At 35.9% G+C, this 25,616-nt stretch overlaps 1 protein-coding gene and 1 pseudogene across 1 annotated transcript in view; both read left to right on the top strand.

Moving 5' to 3' along the window:
* The window catches only part of LOC110116086 (protein-lysine methyltransferase METTL21C), a 43,004-nt gene that overhangs the window by 9,851 nt on the left and 7,537 nt on the right, over nucleotides 1–25,616 (top strand). Inside the window, exons 3-6 of the mRNA XM_020849544.2 lie at nucleotides 6,650–6,781; nucleotides 6,871–6,947; nucleotides 12,640–12,773; nucleotides 17,969–18,111. Of these exons, the coding sequence (XP_020705203.1) occupies nucleotides 6,727–6,781; nucleotides 6,871–6,947; nucleotides 12,640–12,773; nucleotides 17,969–18,111 (409 nt within the window). The 5' untranslated portion in view covers nucleotides 6,650–6,726. The remainder of the gene's footprint in view (nucleotides 1–6,649; nucleotides 6,782–6,870; nucleotides 6,948–12,639; nucleotides 12,774–17,968; nucleotides 18,112–25,616) is intronic.
* LOC114579529 lies at nucleotides 2,419–5,444 on the top strand (annotated as a pseudogene).

The raw sequence follows: 25,616 nt of genomic DNA, 5'->3' as shown, positions 1-25,616 counted from the left end.
AAAACTTTAGATTAATTTCTATTCCTTTGTTGCAACGATCCTCCCTTCCTGGTATCAGAGCCTAACAAGGTATCAACATTAGGCATTCAGACAACTGAAATATTTAAGATGCGGTAAGCTAGATATATCAGTTAGTAGCCCGTGTGTTCATAAAAGTGCCGAGAACTGTAGGCCATGAACTGAGGCGAACAGGATATCCTAGCTTTACTGGAACTTAAGTATTCTAGAACGTTTATATGTATGATTGGAGACTCTCTGTTAGTAGCACTGATTATAAATCTGCACTCAAAGCAACTGAATCTATTGAACCTCCTTCTGTAGGATTCATCAATCCCGTTGAATCGTGTCCAAATACTGAAACTTGCTTTAAAACACTAATAAAGCAAAATAATACAATTATTCAACTACTACTAGTAAGCCTTGAACGAATTAGAGATCTAGAAGATCAAATTCTACAATTAAAAGGACACAAAGAACCTTCAGAATCATTTGAACAATCATTAGCATCATTACAAGATAAATTACAGGCCCTCAACCTTGGCGGAGAAAGAAAAATTGTGAAACCACAAAACAAAGGGCAACTCTTTGTTTTCAAAGATCCAAAGAAAATTTTTCTTGAAGAACAAAAGAAGTCGAAATGAGTGCCACACGAACTACAACACTTCCAGAAAGAACTACCACCCCAATCCTCCCGGAGACCGTAGAGGATCAAATTCGAGGATACAGACTACGATCTCGTATGGCCTATGAACTTCAAAGAAGATTACCTCGCAGACGTCATTACCAAGCTACACTCGAAAGCCAATTGGATCCAGAGACTGAGTTACAACTTTCCCAACGACGAAGAGCTAATCTTGTTCCAGCAGAAACATTATATGAAGATGGATGGACGGCTCAACACCATCGTGTTTACCAACACTATACCGAAGAAAGAGTACTTGAAAATCAAGTCAATTTACCATTTATTCGCCAACAATCCTACCAACAGCTTGTACAAGAAGGTATGCAACATATTCACCTTGGCCTTATCATGGTTCGTGTCCAAACTCTCCATAGACATGATGCGGGTACTACTGCTCTAATCGTACTCCGTGACACACGATGGCGATCTGATGTCTCGATTATTGGAACTATGGAAATCGACCTCTCTTCTGGTACGCAACTTGTTTATATTGCACCAAACCTTATGCTCTCTATCCATGATTTCCTCAACCATGTCGAACTTGTTATTATGACTCATGGTTATGATGAGTGGCAAGGAGGTGAGTCCAACTTGCTTATCACATGAGCTCTTGTTGCTCGACTTACCAACACCAGCCAAACCGGCTTTCGGTATAATATTACCGGCGTTGCTAATTATTTAGCATCCCATGGTATTTCTGCAATACCGGGCAGACGACATACAATTACTGAATTGCAGGGCAGATCATGGAATCTCCGACCTTACTCAACGACCATGGCACTCCTCGTACCTACTGCTTTGCACACCCATCAACGTCTGGATGGTTCTCTCCGCTTATCCTTTTCCAGTTACAATCCACAACCATTACCGCCTGAGATCCCTGCACCCGATGAATCTACCGAATTTGCTCTATACTTAGATGGACCTGAAGACATAGACGATGACCTCGAACCACGCTGGGATCCCTCGGATCCTGACGACGACCCATTCTCCAATCTTCTCTACCTTTACAACTACCTCAGTGAACCACTGTTCGCTTTTGCAGAAGGTGGTGGGAATGCTACTACTGCTGAACCGGTGGCTGAACCGATCGCTACTGAGACTGCTGATACTGTTGAAATCTGATACCAGGAAGAGAGCCAGATCTTCTTCTCAGCAATCTCGTCCCTCAAACTCCAACATTTCTCAGTGCCAAATTTGCAACAAAAAGGGCCATCTCGCACATAATTGCTGGCATAGACTCAATACATCTGTCAATCCTCCGGACACAACTTCTACAGCTACTGCTTCCCGTGTGATGGTTGCGGCAACTGACTCAGATAATCAAGATTGGTACTTAGACTCAGGCGCGTCGGCTCATCTTACTAATTCTGCCGACAACCTTTCTCAGGCTACATCCTATACTGGTAACGACAACATTACCATAGGTAATGGCAGATCTCTCTCCATTGCGCACACCGGCAATGGAATTCTGCCTACACCGTATCGTAAGCTAAATCTTAATCCCTTACTTCATGTTCCTTGTTTATCACATAACTTGTTGTCTGTCTCTAATCTTACTCAAGATAATAACGTGTCTGTGAACTTTTATCCTCATGGTTTCAACATTAAGGATATGACGACAAACAAAATTCTTCTGTCGGGCCCAAGTAAACGAGGACTCTACCCTGTACGTTCGGTCACCAAGAAGTCGCTCTCCTCAACGGCTCTCACTGCTACTTCTCAAGCTGCCTCTCTGTGGCACCAAAGACTGGGTCATCCGCATCCCAGCATTATCAAAGCCATTTCTGTTACTTATACTAGACTTAAAATACCGCATTCTTTTAAATTTTGTTCTGATTGTACGACCTCAAACGGTCATAAACTACCTTTTCCTAATAATAGTCACCGTGCTACTCAACCTTTAGCCATTATTCATTCGGATGTTTGGGGTCCTTCCCCGGTTCCTTCGCACCAAGGTTTTTTTTATTACGTTGTTTTTATCGATGACTTTTCTCGTTTTTCGTGGGTTTTTCCGATGAGATTTAAGTATGAAGTTTTTAATATATTTCCGCATTTTAAAATTTTCGTTGAAAAACAAACTAGCTGCGCAATAAAATGCCTTCGATCTGATGGTAGCACTGAGTACCTGAATTACAATTTCAAAATTTTTTTAACTCAACACGGCATATTACATCAGACTTCTTGCCCCTATACCCCTGAACAGAATGGGTTGGCTGAACGAAAACACAGACATCTTCTTGAAACCACTCGGACTCTGCTCCACAGCGCTTCTATTCCCCAATCTTTTTGGCTCGATGCTGTTCTGACTGCATCTTTCATTATCAATTGTTTACCCACGATCACTACAAATTTTAAATCTCCCCTTTCTCTTTTTTTCATAAAGATCCTGATTACAAATTTTTCAAAGTCTTCGTCTGTGCCTGCTTTCCGTTGATACCACCTAACCAACGCAATAAACTTCAACAAAAATCTCGCACCTGCGTGTTTCTCTTTTTTTATAAGTGTCTAGATACTACCACAAACAAAATCGTTATCTCTAGACATGTTATCTTTGATGAGTCTACTTTCCCTTTTAAACAAACTTCTCCCATCTCTCCTCCCAATTCTTCATTTATGCCACCTTCTCTGCTTGTTCCCACGTCTCAAACGTTCCAGCCATCCTCTACCGCTAACTGTTCTAATCAACATCTTCCGTTGAACAATTCTGCTCCCAGACCCCAGAACTTCCGCCCAAACCAATACTATTACTCCTTCCACTCCTCTAGGAGACTCTACCTGCCATCCTATTCCTACGGGCCCTGCTCCGTCTGCATTGCCTACTATCAGCCATCCCTTTGTTCTGTCTAAACCCTGCCATCCGATGATTACACGCACTAAAACTGGCACGACTAAGCCCATCCAGCGACTCAACTTACTTCACATTCAGGATTCTTCTCAGCTTACTCACTGTTCTGAACCTACTACTTATGCCGAAGCCAGCAAACACGTGCAGTGGAGACGCGCCATGGCTGACGAATTCCATGCCTTGCAAAAACAAGGAACATGGGATCTTGTTCCTCTGCCTCCCAAGACTCCGGTTCTCGGTAGTCGCTGGACGTATCGCATCAAACATAACACTGATGGAACCATTGCTCGTGTTTCAAAGCACGTCTTGTTGCGCAGGGAAATCACCAAAAATACGGTTTGAATTATCTTGAAACATTTAGTCCTATGGCTAAGTTTCAAATTATACGCATCTTATTAACTATTGCGATTACTAACACTTGGCCTGTGCATCAGTTAGACGTATCCAACGCTTTCCTACATGGCAACATCTCTGAAACTATCTACATGAAACAGCCAAAAGGGTTTGAAGACGACCTCTATCCAGATCACGTCTGCAAATTAAAGAAAGCCCTTTACGGCCTCAAACAGGCTCCTCGTCAATGGTTTCAGACGTTTTCGGACTTTCTGTTTTCTCTTGGCTTCACCTCGGGCAAAGCGGACTCTTCCTTATTTATTCTTTAAAACGATCACAGTCAAGTCTATTTGATCATCTATGTAGATGATATTCTTTTAACTGGAAACAACCCCTCTCTTATTGCTACGGTTACTTCTCAGCTCCATCAAAAATTTGCTATGAAAGAGCTCGGTTTGGTTAACAGTTTCTTGGGCATAAATATCACTACAACAGCAAACTCATACATGCTGTCTCAAACTCAATATGCTAAGTCAATACTGCAACTGGCTGATATGCAGGACTGTAAACCGTTAGCTAATCCCTGCTGCACTAAGTGCCCGGTCCCTGGTGCTCAACCAGCATTCTCTACTGATCCAAAACTCTACAGACAACTCACCGGTTCCTTGCAGTATCTTACTATCACCCGACTGGATATATCATTTTCGGTTAACCAATTGTGCCAACATATGCACAACCCGGATTCTCATCACTTTCACTTACTTTATCGTTTGCTTCGTTATATAAAAGGCACTCTCTCACTTGGCTTACCAATTTTGCAGGGACCATTGGATCTACACTCGTACTCTGACGCTGACTGGGCCGGTGACAAAGACACTCGTCGTTCCACCAGCGGCTACTGTACCTTCCTCGGCAACACACTTATCTCATGGAGCGTAAAGAAGCAACAAACAGTGGCTCGATCATCAACTGAAGCCGAGTATAGATCGCTAGCTACTGCTCTTGCAGATATCCTATGGCTCCGGCGTCTCTTATAGGACTTCCGCATTACTTGTTCCTCTCCTACGCCGTTACACTGTGACAGTACTTCAGCTATTGCCTTAGCCAACAACCCTGTATTTCACACTCGAACCAAGCATATCGAAATCGATCACCACTTTATCAAAGACCACATTCTATCTCAAAATATTCAAATATTTCCTATCTCCACAAAGGATCAAATTGCTGATATCTTCACCAAATCGCTCTCTACTCCGCGCTATCATTTTCTTCGTGACAAGCTGTATGTTCAACTCCATCCATCAGCTTGAGGGGGCATAATAATGTATATTGTATATGGCTTGTACTCGTGTGTTACCTGTTTACCTGTTTTCTAGAATTCTCGATTTGTTTTCTTGTACTGATTATGTAATTCTATATATACTGTTCTCTGTAATAGATTAGACGACAACATAATAAAGATTTCTTTCTTTCCTGTTTGTCTTTAATTAGCAATCTCTTCGATCAGGGGTGGATATATTTTTTTTTCCGCGCAAAGTTTGCCTTGAAGGGGAATTTGCCCAATTAGTTTGCCCCCTTGATGTTTGAATGGCATGATAATTGAAGTAAACTGGAGAGGTGAAATCATATATTGGTATTCGATTATTTTAAGGTCTCGCAGGCTTCTTCCATATAATTTGCTTAAGGTCATAAACTTATATTGAAGTAACAGTGTAAAGGAAGGAAGAAGAGCGAGCAATATGTTGGCTTTACTACATCTTGTTTCCAGCTGGAGCTTAGGAAGGAAACGAAATTTAAAACACAAAATAAACCATTTTTTTACAATATGCTAAATTTTTATGACCTAAGATATAACTAAAACATGCTATCACATTAACAAGCAGGGTTATTCTTGTCTGCATTTTTATTTCATTATGTATTTATTCATCATTATTATTATCATTTTTCAGGGAGTGTGCTGACCAACGTGTAATTTTAGGCATTTGTTTTGCTACCCGTAACAATTTCTTAGAATGTTTTTAGATGTGCAAAATTATCAAAACAATAATAGCTAAATTGATCCACACAAGGTTTTTTCTCACTTTTGAGCATAATCTAGTTAAATGAAGAGTAATGCTATCTGTTAAACCAGGTAATCAGGTTAACTTATTTGTCACATAATTTTACAATACCATCTGTCTTTCTTTTTTTGTTTTTTGAAAAGCATACATTATATATAAACTAAAGTGCAACAATTACATGACATTTGCATGAAGTATCACTTTGGACTATTTGTTTTCAAAAGAGTTTGAATTGGTTCTGAACATTCTTGCTAAAAAACATGTTGCATCGTGTCATCTGCTCTTCAAATGATGAAAATTTCATTATCTCATAGTGCTGGCGGGGGATGGGATCTTTTGTAGAGGTTGATGGGGAATTCACTTATTAAGCTCTCTTTCACTGGTTTACGGACCATTTGACGCTTGCTCTATCTCTTTCTCTTTCTCTTTTTAGTTATTCACTCTCTCTGTCTCTCTCTCTCTTTCTCTCTATTTGTAAGGGCGTGGTCCATTTGAAGTTTGGGTAGTTAAACAGATGATAGGATGGGCCTCTCTGTTAGAGAAAAATTTTGGCTCAATTTGAGCAGTTGTAAATTTAATAGATCCAAGGATACTTTTAAAGGCCGGGGATCTGGATTTAATTTACCTTATTATATGTATCAAATATAGCAACACTACCTTGAATATCAATCAGATTCTGTACTAAAGTCTAATGGTTTTATCCATTTATGTTACATTATTCTTCCAGATTAAACAGATTGTCATGCTTCACGTACTGCTACAATTTCAGAACGTTATCCTACATGAGACACCATTGAAAAACCATGGATACTGCAATCTTCTCCCCTTCGTCTCTTTTCCATGATGAGGAGGATGAAGGTAACGTTCATATCTAGTTATCTACCACAATACTTGTGGAAAAAACTGGAAGTGGCAACCAACATTTGCCAACTTATTTGTTTTGGCAGGGAGAGATGTGGAAGAAGCCGACAATGGAAATCAACTCCAGAGTTATATAGAGAGAACTCATACTTTTCCTGGAGTGGTATCTTTCTTCTCATCTATCATAATTTCTGTTTTTGCAGTCAGGCTTTCATGTTTCCTGTGGGACCATTTGCTAGTATCAACTGCTGAGCTTTTTATTTTTCTCATGGGTCCTAAGATATGCTTTTCACCATATTCTATAATTGTCATCATCTTCCTTAAAGAGAATCTAAGAGCTGGGCCCTGCTCCATTTCAATTCATAAAACTCAAATTGCTCAATAATTGATTAAATTTAATCATAATGTTGCTCTCTATAGTTGATTGATGACTAGATATTTCAGCATTAAACTTTATTGTTATGGGGTTTCACTAACGCGTCAGTAGTGGTTTCAACAAGCTGCCATTTATTGCTTTTGGCGTGTCTTCCCCCTTTCAGTTATATTTCCTAAGCAACACATCAAATCTGATCAGATGTGGATTCCAACATCAAAGGCTTCAATTTAAGTGAAAAATCGTCTTCTAGCCTTGTTAATAAAGCTTCTAGCATTCACTAGTATCAAACCTAAAATTCTAAATGTTCATTTTTTTATCCATAATTGGCATGTTTTTCCATGAAATAACATTGGGAAAGAACAAGGATACTGTTGTGATTAACAAAGATAGTAGAACTCAATTTGCTTTTATTTAATGGTTAGTATATATTCCGCCTTTATTTGTTATAATAATTTTCTCAAAGGAGGTTACAAAATTGAGTAGCCTTTCCATGTAATTTTGGATTTAAGGAAGTGCACATTTTAGGTACTTAATTTAGTGGTGTTCTTTACACTCCTAAATTTTAATTATGATATTAATTGTTGAATAATATGTAAATAGAAAGTTGCATCATGATAATAATTATCTGCATTATGCCAACTATTTGAGTTCGGTTTTTGGATTCCTCATATTTCATTTATTTGTATTGAGTGTTATCTGTGGTGTTAAACTTATTTTAAGTAACTCCTATCCAAGTTATCTTAGGTCTACTTTTTTTGTTTTCAAATCCTCTAACCCTAATTTTATCAACTTTTCTAACAAGCACATTTTGTTCCCTTCATTATACATGTAAAAACTACCTAAATCTATTTAGCCATTTTATCTTCAATCAACGTCACTTCATTCTTTCCTCTAATATAATTTTCATTAGTTTTTCTTTCCTAGTCTTGCTCTACTAATTCTAAGAAATTCATCTTCTAAGCATTTCCTCCATTTCTTCTTACTTCTTTATTTTATACATCATAATGAACATTAAATGTATCAAACACACAAATTTGCATTAGATATATAAGTATTGATATGAGAACATATATAAACTATTCATGCGAGAATCATGAAGCCCAAGTATGTGATGTCGATTTTAAGAGTCATAGCAAGTCATAATACCAATTAAAAATTGAGTCCATCATACAACAACCAATTAGGTAGAAATAATCATTGATATCATTTGAAATGCATTAAGCTATTGATCATTCTAGAGTATTTTTAACTAGCTTGATTATAGGTGTTTAAATAATTATTTTTGTATTTTGATTTTTATAGAAAAATAATTTACTAATATTTTTATTTTTATTTCTTTTTTGAACCAAGAAATAAATTCAATCAACCACAAATCTTGTATCACAATAATCACCAACATAGATCAAATTATAGAATGTAAATATGCAACAAATAGCACATAGAAAGTAAAGTGCGGAAAGTAAAGGAACAAACACACCAAAATTTTATAATGGTTTGGTCAACTTGACATACGTTCACTCCTCGTAGTCCTCTTCGGGTATTGCTCTAAAGTGACTCTCTTTTAGCCCATTCGGTACGGCAGAGAAGCCCTCACAAAATCACTTTCACCCTTGATGCGATTGAGAACTGAAATCCTTTTACCTTGGTGCGGCGAAGTAATCAAATCCCTTTCACCTTCCCCATGTGGCAGAGTTGTCGGTGGCCCTTTGACACCAAGAGCTTCTTCACAGAGTTTCCCTCAAAAAAGATTTTGACGTATGGAGAAACAAAGTGGATGTTGGCTAGAAAAAATATGTGAAAATATCCTTTCACACTCCCTTGCACCCACAAGGCTCCTCTCCTTCTCTCACAAATTCAGCTCTCTCGCCTTTGCTCAAATCTTTCTCTTCAAACCCTCTTACAAAAGTAACACACTCTCAGACAACCAAAGACCCTCTCAAACGAATTAAGAGAAGTTTAAATAGTAGGCTTCTAGAAAAACATAATTTTCAATTTTGTTATCATTGTTCGTATGATATGATTTATGATCGTACAGTACGATTAGTTCATATATCCCATTATAGTAATGTACGATGGATAATGCACAATATGATCGGTTCAATTTCTTAACTGATCATATTGTTCGAATGAGCAGTAGTACAACACGATTAGTACAAATCAAACTTCATCTTATGATCGTACAAAATCATCCTATGATTATACTGGACGAACCAAATTTCATCCAGTGACTCCTCGGGTGAGTCTCACAATATGATATATGATCGTCCAATATGATTTGTAATTAATTCAGATCCGATTTGATTGCTTAATTAACTGATCTAATTAAGCAATGATTTAAAAGATTGTACAAAATGAAAGTACTTGTATAGTATGAACAATATAAATTTTAAAATTTATATTTGCCTATTTTAGATAAGTTAGATTCGACGACAAGATTTTTGGTTATAGATGATCGTTTAGTGTGATATAGTGGTCATACTGTATGATTAGTTATATTTGAATTTACTTTATTATGTAAATTAAACATTATAGATGATCCGATTTGTGTGTATGTGCACTGTTGCTATGCTAGCATATACCTTTTTATATACATTGACTCAAGAAAAATAAAAGTACAGACATAAATAGAAAGTTAATTTTAATTTTAATGATGACAAATATTATTGGTTGATATTGTAAGTTAATTTTAATTTTCTCCTAAGCTCTCTTCTTTACTATGTATTTTTTTAGAAAGTAGGGAGAAATCTGTAATTATATATATATATATATATATATATATATATATATATTTTGAATGTTTCAGCTTTATAGATAAATGTGGTGAAATATGATATGAATATATTTTATTAGATTTTATAGATGAATGTGGTGAAATATGACATGAATGTGGTGAAACTATGATAATTTTTTTAGATTTTTGATGAATTATTGGGAAGGAAGTAATAAAGGATATGCACAAAATCTAGGGGCAAAAAAAAAGTAAAATGTTGTTTTATATGTTAAGATTTTTTTCTATGGTTGAGAAGATTTTAGATCTTAAGATTTTATTTGTGCATGAGAAAGCTAATGTTATGCAGGAAAAAGTAACAACTGATATTAAGAATATTACAAAAGATATGCTTGGAATATTAAAGAGAAAAGTGTTAGGCCAGCCCAGGAGGGGCCAGCTGAACTGTTCCTACCTGGACCGATTCACTGCTACAACAAGCGGCACAAGCCTAGTGTGGGGCGAAACTAAGCGGAGGGGGGCGGATGCCCTAATAGGCCCCATTGCTCAATGTAATCACCATTTAGGAGGGAAAGTTTGAACTAATGGCCATTTAGTTTTTTTGTAAGAGTCTTTTGGCTTTAATTAATCTTTTTAGTTAGGGTTTAGTTTTCATCTTGAATTGGGAAGAGATTTGAGATCTAGGGTTTGTTCTTTTTGGGACTTTAAGCTTTGCTAGGATTTGGAGAGTTGTTTCTTCCTATCGAATCGAAGAAACTTGTATATTATACTGCTTTTCTTGTTCGTGCAAGGGAATCCATCGGTGGCAATGGAAGAGGTGGAAAGCCTAACATATTTAGGGGAAGGAAAAATCCGGAAGTGGAAATCTTGAAGGGAGAAGATGGAATTCCTCCTCTAGAACCACTTTCTAGGGAGGAGATGAGCACTAGTTTCGAAAGAAGGGCTGCAGATTTTGTAGGGTAAAGGGAGGAATTATATCGCAGAGGTACTGAATTTGAAAGAATAAGAAGGGAATTTGATGAAGGGGTTGGGTATGATTGCCGGAGGGAAGATCATGATAACTGGGGAGCACCTCCTCTACACAGAATGGGATGATATGAAGGATTCAGGGGCAACGGGAGTGACCTGAAGGTGATGAAGCTGAAGATGCCCATCTTTGAGGGCAAGGATGGCCATGGTTGGATCTATAAGGTGGAACAATATTTCTCCGTCAACGGGTTGACAAAGGAAGAGAAACTGACAGAAGAAAAACTATGTTTGGAGGGGAAGGCACTGGCATGGTACTAATGGCGTAACATAAGGCAACACATCAGGAGCTGGAGGGAGTTCAAAGAGTGCTTGCTAGGACATTTTTGAACCAGTAGGGGAGGAGACTTCTATGAGCAATTCTTTGACATCACATATATATATATATATATATATATATATATATATATATAATGTTTGGCGTTGTAGTGCCACAGATCACAATGCTGTAGTGTTGCATGTAGAATTCTTGGTTATTATAGAATAGGGAATAGAGTGTTGTTGCGTTACAATTCAAAATTTTTATATTTTCAAATTAATTCATTTTAAAAGTTTGGGTTATTACATTTTAGGGTTGAAAAATGTATTTATATCAAGTGCCTTAAGCAAAAGCCCTAATTCTATGATAAAAAGAAAGTTATGTTTTATCATTTAGTATAGTCCATATCGTATGGTATAATCTGTTCAACCTAAACTGTATTTTGTCGGCCCTTTATTCCAACTACCTAATTCTATGATAAAAAGAAAGTTATGTTTGATCATTTAGTACGGTCCATATTGTATAGTACAATCAGTTCAACTTGAATTGTATTCTGTCATCCCTTAATTCCATCTACTTAATTAGGGACATTAAGGAAATTTATTGTACAATATGATGTGCATCATCCAGTTTGATGTGTGCATTGTCCAATATGAGGAATTAGAAATTTGAATTATTTTAATTAAGGAAATAGGCGATTTAACCAATTGAAATAACTTTGATTGTACGGTATGATTGCCATCATACAATATTATTAGTTTAATTTTTTGAAAGTCTGAAATTGATGTAAATTTATCTTATCTAGAAATCTATATTAAGGCATATCATATATTACAATTTTTTTTCGTATAGTATGATTAATTATGTTCAATTAGTATTAGTATTTTTTAATAATATTTTAATTTTAGCTTAAATTTCTCACGTGTGTGTACATTGTCTTCTAATAAATAAACCTGAACACATACAATAAAGACTCAATTATAAAATTAAAAAAAAAAAATGAATATGTCCATGCTTGAATTACTCTAGCCAGCTTAATTTCCCGACATACTTGAATTTTCACTTACTTTATTTATTGTCATATTTTCTTATAACTCGAGCTACAAACATTTTTATAGTCTTGTATTCCTTCTTAGAAATGTATCTGATTATGACTTTTCTGTTATTGTATACCTGCAATGTTAGTATCAAACACCTGTAGAAAGATAGGTTTTAAAAGATAACTAAATTATATTTCTAATCATCAAAACACTATAATCATGCTCTAGTGTCATGGGGTCAACACAAGGAATCGACCTAAGCTTCAGAGCTTAATTGCAAGGCCTCTTTTTTTAAAATCTCTCTCTTACTCCTTCATGTTTGATTTTGTTTCTATCTATGGTATACTACAAGTCCTTACTGCCAGAATTTTCTCGAGGTTGAATAAGTACTTCAGTTAATCTTATCTCACTGCTACATGCATGCAGGTACTCACTATTAGAGAGTTCTCATTTCATCAATTCAATGCAAATTTACTTTGGCCAGGAACCTTTGCATTCTGTGAGTGGTTAAGTCAAAATCGATCTCTTTTAGAAGAACAACACGTCTTGGAACTGGGAAGGTTGGTTAGTTTATTTTATAAAGTAAAGAAATTTCTGATTTAAAGTTTACTTACCATGAAAATATTGCAGTTATTTACTTAGGAAAGGTTGCATGCATAGATGTTTTGCAATTATAATGACTGGGGCATTTGCTAGTTAGTGGATGCTTGGTATGAGTATTTAGTCAAACTGAATGCCTTCCCATTGTTTGTCTTACTGAAGCATAGTTTTGTAAGTAAGATTTGAATTCTCAAAGGCCAATGATAATAGAATCTAAAAAAAAATATGATTTGTGATTTGGGTGGTGTAGTGCGGATGTTATGAGAAACCAACTATAAAGTGGTTTGGAATTTTTTGGGTGCCTTCCTTTGATATCTTTATTTTCTAACATTTGGATTCTTATAACATAGCTGATTTAATCATATTTTAATAAACATTTGGATATGTATGCAAGGGTTGTTACTTGTGTTCAAACACTAGATGGTTTTACCAAGTATTTTCCTATTTCAGTTAAATTACATCAAGGATCAACTTTAAGCCCATATCTTTTTGTTTTAGTCAACGAAAACATGAATTATGGAGGCCAACCTTATAGTCTAAAGGTTTTTATTTGACTAGATCTGAAACTAAATACATGGAGTGTAATCTTAATAGTAATAGTTCTAGTGGGAGGATTGTGACTTTGGTCGATTAAGTCATTAATAAGACTACTCATTTTAGATATCTCAGATTCATTGCTCAAAGTGATGGTAAAATTGATGAGAATATTATTAGTAGAATTCAAGTTGTATGGTTGAAGTTGAGGAATGCATCTGACCTGTTGTGTAATAAAATTACCTCTCAAACTAAGGAAAAAATATATAGGATGGTTGAGAGACCTGCAATGTTTTATGGCGCAGAATAGTGGCTATTAAAAGAGAAGCATAAAATTAAGTTAATTATTGTACAAATGAGGATGCTCTCGTGGATGAGTGGCTTCTCTCTTAATATCAGAATGAGTAATAAGTATATACGTGAGAAGGTTGAAGTAGCTCTAGTGGCAGGTAAGATTAAAGAGAGTCGCCTTAGATGGTTTCGTCACATAAAACGCCGACCTTCTGATGGCCCTATTAAGAGAGTAGATATATTAGATTTGGCCTATGCTATGAAAGGTAGATGTAGATCTAAAAAGACTTGGTCATAAAATATTAGAAATAATATTTTTTATTAGATTTAAATAAGAATTTGACTCTTAATAAAACACAATGGAGACAAAGGATTCATGTAGCCGACCCCACATAGTGGGATAAAGGCTTGATATTGTTGTTGTGTATCACTTTTATATTTTCTTTTAACATAATACATATGAATTTTTCTTAAGATTTTAGTCAAGTCTACTTAAGTTTATAAATTACATTCTCATTTATGTCTGCATTATTTTTTATAGGTCTAAAATAATTAAACCTATCACATTTGTGAAAAAGATGATAATAAAACATGTCCTATTGAGCTATCACTTAATCTTTTAATAGTATTTTCTAATAATTAATCAATTTTACTCTCTTTAATATTAATATATCTTAATCTCTATTCTACTAATCATTAACTCCTACTTTTTCTCTTTATTTCATTTATTAAAGCTTTATTATTTGCAAATAGCTTTCACCATTATATGAAATTTTTTATACTAAAAATCTTCTTCCGTAACTTCCTATATAACTCATTAGTTTGATCCTCATTTAAATACTACACTCTTGAACATCTTAACATCATTTTATAATTCATTATTTTAATTCTCTTATAATTATTATAATTTTGAAATTTTTGTTTTTGAATACTTGTATCAAAATACTTCCTGATCATATCCAACAAAGATTACACAAAAAATTTAGTAATTAAACCTCTTCAATATCTTCCATTACTTTTTAAACCTCAATGAGGATGTTATTTAGAACTAAAATTCTACCTTCATGCACATTCTTAAGATATGCAATTCATTTTACAATGATTTCATCACATTCTAAAATAGAAAAATATACAATTCATCTTACGTTCATAATTCATAAACATTCCAATAATATTGATGACATATATCACCACGTTCATCTATAAAGTTTAAGTACTTCAAACATTCTATTTATAAGTTATATATATAAATATAGAGCAACTAACAACCTCAAAATATTCTCATAACAAATATCCTATATGCCTCATATTAGTAATTATCTTACACAGCTATATAATAAAACATGAGTTTTAATTGACCTGGTTCTACTCGGCTTAAGTCTTATCTTTACTCTTTCATGTAAAGACGATCAGAATAAAAGTCTAATGAGCTACGAGGCTTATAAAGATATACAATTTTAACATAAAATTCAAGCGTAAAAAATATTGAACAATATGCATGTTTTTATGATGGATTGTAATTCATAAATTTAACATTTTTTACATTCAAGACATTAAAATTCTTAAGTTGTTTATAAAAATAAATTAAAATTTATATGCTCACATGAGCTAGTAATAATAGAATACTTAGTACAATGTCATAGGTAGGACAATATCATGTTAGTTAATGATTTAAACGACTAATCTTGAATGTATTCATATAGGTGTTTTATTTAGTAATTATTATTTTCCATATTTCATTTCTAGATGCCTAGCTTATTTGCCCATCATCATGACATAATTTAGCCTTCAATGTTTCATCATAATGTTCAATAGAGCCCAGGTGGAACCCAATATTATCGCTATTGAATTATATTTAGGTCTTAATGCCTCCATTGGGGTCCCTCTTTCCTCACACGCGTAATTATCATAATAGATTATTGTCACTCATCACCTAATATGACATTGCTTAGGCTTAGCAATTTCTGATCAATTTATTTAACTTGTAATTAAAATTTTCATTCATTGTTTTAAAATCAACATGTAATGTAACACATGCATTAAAAAAAGAAGATAGATAACACATTGCTTTTCTTTTGAAAATGTTATCAATTAGCAAAATATCTATATAATCACAAAATACTTAATTTTGAGCTTGAATCGTTAAATCTATACATGGTCATTTGCATATGTATTCTAAAACATTCAACAATATGAAGTATTTCTATTGCCTTTTATACTTTACTTTTTTTAAGTACAATTATACATTCAAAAAGATTAAAGAAAGAGCTTCTTGAATTAAAAGATTGCATGTTTTAATGCATTGACAATTTGTCTCCCAAACCCAAACAACACCCAACCTCTTACGCTTGTAAATCACCCGCACAACCTAAATTTCTCAATTGATATAATTTCTACCTAACAATATGAATATTTATTCAAAAATAATATTTTACCTCAAAATTTTCTCTCATCATATATATTATAAAATAAATTTTACTATAAAATTCTACAATTAAACCACTTCCTTCTCGTACTTGATTTCCTCTTTCAGTTGCTCGGCCTGCCTCACTCTCATAAGTGACTCCATGCACAAAATGGCCCAACCTGAGAGCTCCCAGGAATGCGATGCTTCGGCTTAGGCAAGTAAAGGTTAATGTTTAATTTAATATGAATTCCTATTCTACCCTAGGCCAAACCCTTATGCATGTCTCCCTAAGTTCCCGTTTTTTTTATTCCATACCTTGCCACAGTAATTTTCATAAAGGAACAATAAAATAAGTAAAAATTTTAGAAAATGATTCAAATCTAAACTAATTCCTTAACATTCACATCCTTGCAAATTAATCAATACTTTTATATATCAAATTGATCTATTTGATGATTAGAACACAATGGGATGCTTTTTGATGATCTTTATGAAAGTTTGTATTTCGAGGTATAATTTAATTAGGAAATTTTACACTTTCACCTTAAAAAATTTTGGGTATTAAAATAAAAAAGCTTTTTTTTTTCCTCTTGTCTTATCATTGGCGATGGATATTTGCTCTTTCTCACGTAGTTGTAGCTGTGCATGTCCTCTTTTGTTGGTCACTGACAGGGGATCTCTTGAAATCCCTTATTTATCAATCTCTTCGGATGCCTTATCTTTCCTTCCATATTGTTATCTCCTCGAGGCTTTAGTTGACCCCATGGTGAGTTTGCCACTTCTTTCCTATGTGGCCACTCTTTCTTGAGGCTCCTCTTGTATCCTCTAGTGGTTGTCTTCTCCTTTATAATAGCCAAGATCTTTTGCAAATGTTGTTCGTAGTTTGAATATTGCATGCATTCACCACACTCCATCCAGCAACCCTCCATTTTTCTTTCAACAGAATCCAACACCCCTACAGCATACACGACCTTCCTCTTTCTAAGGCAAGCTTGATGAGGAGATTTCTATGCTTGCTAGGCCTCTTTTCCCTCTCTTATTAGCAAATTCTCTATGAGTCATTCAAACATGGCGGTAATTCACAAGTTCTTGCTTATTTACAGTTGCAGGGTGGCTATTTTGTTGGGCTCCTAGACCCTTAGCACGTCTCATTAGACTTTCTTTAGAAGAAAATTATATTAGGCTCTTCTCACGAAGTTCATTTTATATCAATGGCCTCCTGACGCGCATGCTAAAATTATCCTCTCATTTTGATTGCTCTATGAAACCCCTAGCACTCTTATTTGGATCGCTTTTCTAGGATTGCGACTACACTATTTCAACGTATCTACTTTCTCCTTGCTTCAATCTTTGAGAAGCTAGGCTTTTTCTAACTAGATTAGTGGTGGAATTGGATTTACAGTCCTTTTTTTATAAGGTGTGAATTCTTTGTAATTGCCTTTATTGTACTCTATCAGTATCTAGTTAGTGTATCGTGCTTTGTAAAAAGAAAAAAAGCCAAGAACAAAAAGGGCCTTTAAGATCACTCCCACTTGGTTATGTAGTTTGGTGACAAGAAATGCACAGCAAAAAGAAGACGATGTAGGGCACTCCCGCACCTCACATATAAAACTAATTAAAAAAAAACAATGATACTAGCATATGGTTTTCAACCCAACTAAACTGGGCTTGGGGCCATGACCTAGATGAAGATTCTTTGTCTTTAAATCAGTTAAATATGTTTATGCGTACTTGTTTCTTGTTGCTTGAACTACAGGATGTGAAGTTTTGTGTGTGGGGAGTGGTGAATTGGTAGTTCAAATATTCATTTATAAGTACTTAATCATCTCTTTTGAGAGTGAATTGCCTCCATCAATTTTAATCCTTGTCTTTTTTTCTTGGCCTGGTGGATATAGTTAGTATAAAATAATCTCTCCTTTGTAGTGGAACTGGAGCTTTGGCCATTTTCATCAGAAAATCTTTTGGAGTCGACATCACTACATCTGATTATGATGACGAGGAAGTGGAAGAAAATATAGCATACAATTGCAAAGCTAATGAAGTAAAGATCTTGCCACATGTCAGTCGTAAGTTTTGTTCTGTAATCAAGCATGCAAATGATATATTGCTCTCATCCTCATCAATTCATGAGTTTCCTTTTTTTAGTTGATGCATCTTCTTAGGCTAAACTATGAACACTGCATGCCACTTTATTTTATAGATCACTTGTCTTTCTAGCACATATAAAATGGCTTACATCCCTCTGAAATACATGCATATAAAAGCTTCTCTACTATATTCATTCTAATGAGTAACTGAAGCGTGAAGAACATTCCATTTAATGATGTACAACTCAATTCTAAACTATGCTACTATCTTTTTAGAGCCCTAGGCTAAGGTTTTAATATTTACTCGTGAAAAATAAAAAATAAAACACTTTCAATAAAATAAAAATAGACCTATAGGGGAAATTAGGTTTCTAGGGTGAATTTGTTATTTAGTTGCCACCTAGATTGCTCTCTACAACAAATCAAAAAAAAAAAAAAAATCAAAATCAAATAAAAAAATACACACACCTGCCAAATCCTGCCCATCCCTATCAAACGACGTCGAGTTGTCCCATCTCTTGCGTGCGCGATCTCGCCTTGAGCCTCACTGCTCTCTTTCGCGTCGTTAAAACAAGAAAGGAACGAAGCCTCTCGGCTTTTCTTCCCGCAAAGTCAATCTCCTCTCGCACGAAATGCCCCAAGCCTTCGACCTCTATCCCACTTCTTCCTTACCTGTCGATTTGCTCGCCCCTGTCCGAACACCAACATAGCCACAAGCTCCAACCAACCATTCGTAGATCTAGTGACTCTTGACCTCTGATCAAACTCACATCAAGAGCCTGTCGAACTCCTACATCAACCTCCGATCCAGATCCACTTCACTCAGCTTGATCATCGCCTTCATCCTCTACCCAGCTAATCCCATCACTGCCTCCGACTCAGCTTTGCTCGTACCTCTTCTTCATTCCTCCATCCACACCAGCTACAGCCGGTCTCAAACTCCACAACCCGACAAAGCTTCAGAACCTCCAGCAGCATTAGACCGCAACTCGTCGCTCTCTGCAGTAGATTTGACGCCGATTCCTCACATTTCCACTAAACCTCACACGAGCAAGAGATCTAGCCACCCGCTTCACGTTACGTGAAAGCCGAACTCAGCTCCACTGACTGGATCTCCCTCTTCACTCGCTACAACCCTCTCTCGTATTCGAATACTTCATGTTATAAGCCCAATCTCCCATAATAAAGCCGACCGTTCCCTCCTAGTTGATCCTTACCCCACGCCAAACTTCCTCCTTCCTGATTACATAGTCTCCCAATCTCCAACAACCATAGGCCCACTAATTTCCCTCCTCACTTCCTGCACACCTCACAAACCCACTTTAGCCATCACAACTCCTCTCCACCACATAAACTTGCCACCTCAAGCTCACCTCATTAGCCTTCATTCTCCCTAACTCCAGCCCACTTACAAAGGCCCACTAACCTACCCTCTCATTTCCTACACATTTTACAAATCTATATACAATATCAATTTAAACCATCTCTCTCTATCTCTCTCTCTCTCTCTCTCTTAAGTATTATACTATTATTATTATTATTCATTAAAAAAAGAGAGAAATTAGAAAAGAGTCGAGAAAAAGAGGAAAGAACAAAAGAAAAAAAGGGGAAAAAGAAAGAAAAAGATAGGGAAAGGAAATTTTTTGTTTTCAAGCACTCGTCACCGTCGTTGCCCCGACACCATCATCGTTGCCCCGACACCATCGTCGTTGCTCAGCTAGGTATAAATGCTTCAAACTTAAAAAGCCTCCAATAGAATATATTCAGCCCTCGCGGCGCTCCGGGGATCACCTATGCACGATTTTATCTAGCGTGGTAGGAGGGAACCTGGTGCAGCGCTCGTGACGAGGCGGGTAAGCCTCTTGCATGCTTTGCTTAGTGTGGTGGGGTAAATTTTAAGTACTTGTATACGTGTCTAAGTGCCTACGGGGAAAATTGCATTTTCAAACAGTTGCACTCTGCTGTCATTTGGTACATTTTGCTCCAGAAGATCCATTTCAATTGTTCACTTGCTTACTTCTGTCTGAACAATTTACACATGCGATTAATTATTTATGTAGAAAAATATATCTTAATCTACCCAATCTTACCTAACTCACAATCAATTCATACAACTCTAGGAATAATTAAATTCTTCCAAAATCGTGCTCTGATACCAAGTTTGTGATGCCCTATAATCTAATTTGGAAGAATTATTTCTTTTATCTTTTTAATTATAGCAACCATATCTATCTAATTTCTTTCAATAATGACATATTAGTAAAAATAACTTTTATTAATCAAAACATCAATATACATCTATGTTCATTGCTCTAAAAATTATATATAATACTCAAGAGTCATATAAATACAATAATTCATCTTCACACTCCTAAATCAAGAAAAGTAGTCACACGTACTTAAGATTTTCATGCATAGTAGTATTTCTCCGACTGTCAAGAAAAACAATCATGAGTACTTATAATTTTAAACGCAAAGTAGTATTTGCCCATTCACCAACAAAGACGGTCATATGTATTTATAATTTTAAATGCAAGGCAATATTTCTCCGCCTGTTAAAAAAGGCGGTCACTTGTACTTAGGGTTTCATCCTGTCGCATCGCATGTCGCTAAGAAAAACACGCATGAGTTCCGCTCGTCATGTTATACGCTTCGCATTCAGGGCTTTTGCAATTTAAAAATGTCAATAGTGTCGGGGTTATACCTTAAAGTGCATGACGACGAGATGACAACAACACCTGCGATGCACAAGTATTTTATATTATTATCATTTATAATTTTTTTTAGTGAGATGGGGGTGGCTAGAGAGGGAGAGATGATGGAACCTCTCTTTCTACAAAGAGAAAGATATGGTGGAACCTCACTTTTTAGAGAGATAAAGAGAGGGGTAGTGAGAGAGAGACTAGGGTTTTGGTGGGAAGGTTTAGAGAGAGAATGGGAGGGTTAAACCTCTCTTTCCTTTTTAGAGAGTGAAAGAGGGGAAAGAAAGGGCTATCTCTTTTTAGAGAGAGAATATGAGGAGAGGTGATAGAGAGGGTGTGAGAGGCATTATAGAGGGAGGGTATTTCTCTTTGATTTTAGAGAGAAAAAACTCTCTCTTGGTCTAGAGAAAGAGTGTGAGAGAAAGGGGCTTTTATATGAAGATGTAAGATGTTGTGGGGAAGGTTTTTTATAAAGGGAAGGAATTGATTTGAGGGATGTAGAGATGATTTTTTTTTAGGAATGAGGTTAGGTTTAGGAAAATGAAGGAAAAAGTTGAAGTGCGGGAGAAGAAGAAGATAAGAGGAATGGAGGAAGGAGAAGGAGAATGGAGAAGAAAGAAAGGAAGGAAAGAAGAGGAAGAAGAAGAAATAAGAGTAGAAGAGGAAGACCAAGAAGAAGGGGAGGGATCGCCTTGGTCTCCGACGGTGTTTGGGGTCGAGCACACACGAGAGAGGGAGAGAGAGGGGTTGTGTCAGGCTTAGTGTGCATGCGTCGTGAGGGATAGAGGGCGGTTGGGTTTTGTTAATGGGATGAGGGGTAGCTTAAGTATTTAAGGAATTTAGAGTTAGAGATTTTTATTTATTTATTTTTTATTTTAAATTTAGCTTTAGATGGTTTGGTCATATAAAACGACGGCCTTCCAATGACTCGGTTAGGAAAGTAGATGTATTATATTTGACTTATGTTAAGAAAGGTAGAGGTAGACCTGAAAAGACTTGGTTAAAAAATATTAAAAATGACCTTTCTTTATTATATTTAAATAAGAAGTTAACTTTTAACAGGGCACAATATAGAAAAAAGATTCATGTAGCCGACCCCATATAGTGGGATAAAGGCTCGATGATGTTGTTGTTGTTATTTTAAATATAAATTTGGTAATGAAAACAATATATATTTTTTTATAAATTGATGATGGATATTTGTTTAAATTAAACGTGCGTCGATTCTCCTGTCAGATCGCAATCGTTCGGGCATGTCAATGTCATCTCGATCCACATGCACAAAATTTATTTATTTTTCGATCGATGGCCCCAACCAATAAGAGTGTCTATCTAAGCTGCGTAAGTTGGCCCAACCTCCTAATGTTGTCAGTTTCTTGACCGAGGCTTTGTTGGAGATTTGGATTTTTGGTCGACTCGCGTCTGGAAAGTTTTGTGCGGCATCACACTATTTACTTTCAAAACTTGTCATTAACTTGACTTCAGACATTTGTATTGAGATCAATAGTAACTGAGATAGGTAGAACTTAGTCAATTGAATCTACCACCATCACCCTTTTTGACATTCTACCCAGTAGAATAAAGTGAGTTATAAACTCAATTGCTTGAAAGACCCAAACATAATATATCATATGATTCCTGAATCACAATAATCAAATAAATTAATGAAAGTCAATTGAGTAGAAGCATTCTAAAGTATTTAACTACAGAATTTCTAATAAACATAAGAGTTAACGTTCATAAAAATGAACTTCATCATATATATCACCTCAATATACTTCATATCTTACAATCAGAAGTTCAGAACTAAGCATCACATAGGATTAGTTTATTCAAAATATGATCCTCACTCAAATTCAATCTCGTCCTTCTCTTTATCTAAAATAATAATCAGAGTAATATCTGGTGAGCTATAAAATTCTACTAGATAAAACATTCAAGAAATTAAAACATCTTATGTTAATGTTGAAATGATTATTAAGAATTAAGCTATAATTATAGATTAGTTTAGTGTATTACCTGGAATCATTAATGAGTGAAATCGCTTGAATAGCAATATTTTAAATTAATACGACATCATTTAATTATGATTGGTAGAACATAAACATGCACTTTGCAATATGAGGATTTTCTAATGTGTTGCTTTCATCTTTAAATACGTATAATTTAAAGCAAAAGTCTAAAGGATATTTGCTTCCTGAATTGAAAATTGAGTATCGAGCATTTGAGCCAATTAATGGTTGGAACATGTAAACTTTCTCATTAAGATCACCTCAAAATCTGGTTCTTTTATAAATAATCTACAAAATGCAAATATCTCAATTTATAAAATTTCTCTATGCACCAACTCAAATTTAATTCAAAATAATCTCAAAATATTCATTTACCTTAAAGTCTTCTCTCCTCATACAAGTCTGAACTCCTATCGCAACGATTCAAAGTTGAATCGTGGGAGAAAATTATCAAAACGGATTTCTTCAAACAGAAGAAAAAAATAGAACCTAGCTTCTTCTTTCTTCCCCTTTGGTCTCTAGCGCTGTTACAATACCATCCACGTCATCATGCTGACGTGGCTTACCGCAATGTAATACTGTATCTTCTTTATTTCTTTCTTCTAGCTATCTATAAATAGCTACCTTGTACAGCCTTTAGATAACATGATACATAATACGCTTTATCCTTTTCTCTTTTACATCTCTCTCTCTCTCTCTCTCTCTCTCTCTCTCTCTCTTTCTCTTTTTCTGTCAAGAGCTAGCCAAGGGGTCTTTCATGGTATCAGAGAAATTCGTTCCTTCAATCTCTCCTGCACAAAGGAATAAAGAAGATCAGAAATCATCTCTACTTTCGTTTTCTGATCTTCTCCCGATTCAGCAAAATCAAAGAAGCATTGCTGGAAGAAGAGATCTCCAGGAAACGTTCAAAGTCTTGACGAGAATTCACAGCTTCTTCTTGTCTCCTGTCACCGGCTTCTTTTGCTTCCCTCTACCAAAAGTCTTTTCTAACCAAGGCAGGTCAAGACTCAGCTTCTTCTCTCCTTCCCTCCTCCAATCTCTCCGTTTCTTTCACTGAATTCACCGTCCCAGCTTTAAAATTCTTGATTTCTAATCTAAAAAATATTGTTTCCACATAACTCACAAACGATAATTATGCCATATGGAGGCTTCAACTTCTTCAACATTTTTCTGCAAACGGTTTTCTTGGACATCTCACTGGCGCTACAACCTTTGATACCAGGTAGTTTAGGATCGTAGCAACAAAGGAATAGATAAAAATCTAAAATTTTATGTTGCAAACCAAAGCATACTATATTGCATGATAGAAAGCTTACACGATTAGAAGACTAGAAGACTTCAGATTAGGAGAAAACTTCAGCTTGAAATGGCTGTGTGTTTTCTGCCTATGATACACTGGCTTTTATAGCCTTAAAAAAATCATAAACAAGATATCAAAACCAGGGATCAGCCCATGGTTTTGGTAATATGTACAGGATGCCATGTAGTGGCATAATAGTGGACGCATACCATGTGATGGTGGTACGTTAGTGTAATAAAAAGATGCTTTTGCCATGTGCATCTGTTACATATAGTTGGACTAAGTGGAGTGGAGTGGGCCCACCATTGCTTAAATAATCTGCTTGTATGATTAGTTGGTGAGCTGTTCAATCATGTCGATTATTCCTGCTAGGGTTTCCTCTGTATGTCGTGAGGGTTGGAATAGTTCAGTATAGCAATTGTCTTTTGAGACGAGTTGTCGACAGTATTCGGTCTTGTTTGTGTATATCCGTAATAAGCTTCGTAGCTCATTAAGGACTGTATAGATTTGTTCGATTTCGACTCTTCGGGCTGCACCTCTGAGTTGGTCTTGATGTGTGACTTCAATGGGATATTGAAGTGTTTGTTGTAATATTTCGCGGTGCAAATCTTCCTTGCGTAGTCTGGTCCGGTCTGGATCTGTTTGTTTTGGCCTGGGTTGTTCATAATCATCGAAGATCCGTTTGAGCTCCTCTGCCGTTGGATCAGCGGATCTGTGCTGGAAGTATTCTCGAGCGAACTCCTTGTAATCCTGTGTGTAATCTTCAGAGCTCTTTCTTGTCCTTCAAGCCTTAGGATCCGTTGGATGAGTGTGAGTTGATTCTTTTCCTTTTCGGCGTGATTCTGTGCTTCGTTGAGTTGGTTCCATCCTGTAAGTAATAATTGTGAAGATGGTCTTGATAAGATTCCTGCACATAAAACAAACGTTAGTCTAGAAAGGTTGTCCGCGAGGACATTGTTTTTGCCTTCAATATGTTCAATGCGGATTGATATTCCGAGACCGTTGATGTAGTCTGTAAATGATAACCAGCGTACTCGGGATGGTTTATGGGCTGCTGATTTGTTATAAAAGGCGATAATAGCTTGGCAATCAGTCCTGAGAGTTATTTCTGCCTTATCTAGATAGTGAATTTTTAAGGCTTCGAGTGTTTCCATGCAGGCATGAATTTCTGCGTCAATTGTGGATTTGAGAGTGGCAAACTTTCCACTGGCATATGCGCAAACCTTCTCGGTACATTTAGGATCTCGTTTGTGTTTCTTCCATTTGCAAACACCTCCCCAGCCTTCCATACATCCGTCCGTTTCTAGGACTATGTATGCATCTTCAGGTGGTATCTCAAGATCTGGCAATTGTTGTACTAGGCTCTTGATTTTTCGGATAAGTTGCCAGTCATGCTCCTTGATTCGTTTATCCCCATGTGGCGAGGTCTTTTCATATAATGGACCTAGCAAAATACCAAGGTTAGGAATA

The sequence above is a fragment of the Dendrobium catenatum genome, unplaced genomic scaffold (assembly GCF_001605985.2).
Source record: "Dendrobium catenatum unplaced genomic scaffold, ASM160598v2 fragScaff_scaffold_53, whole genome shotgun sequence".
NCBI lineage: Eukaryota > Viridiplantae > Streptophyta > Magnoliopsida > Asparagales > Orchidaceae > Dendrobium > Dendrobium catenatum.
This window is presented reverse-complemented; position numbering and strand designations above follow the sequence as displayed.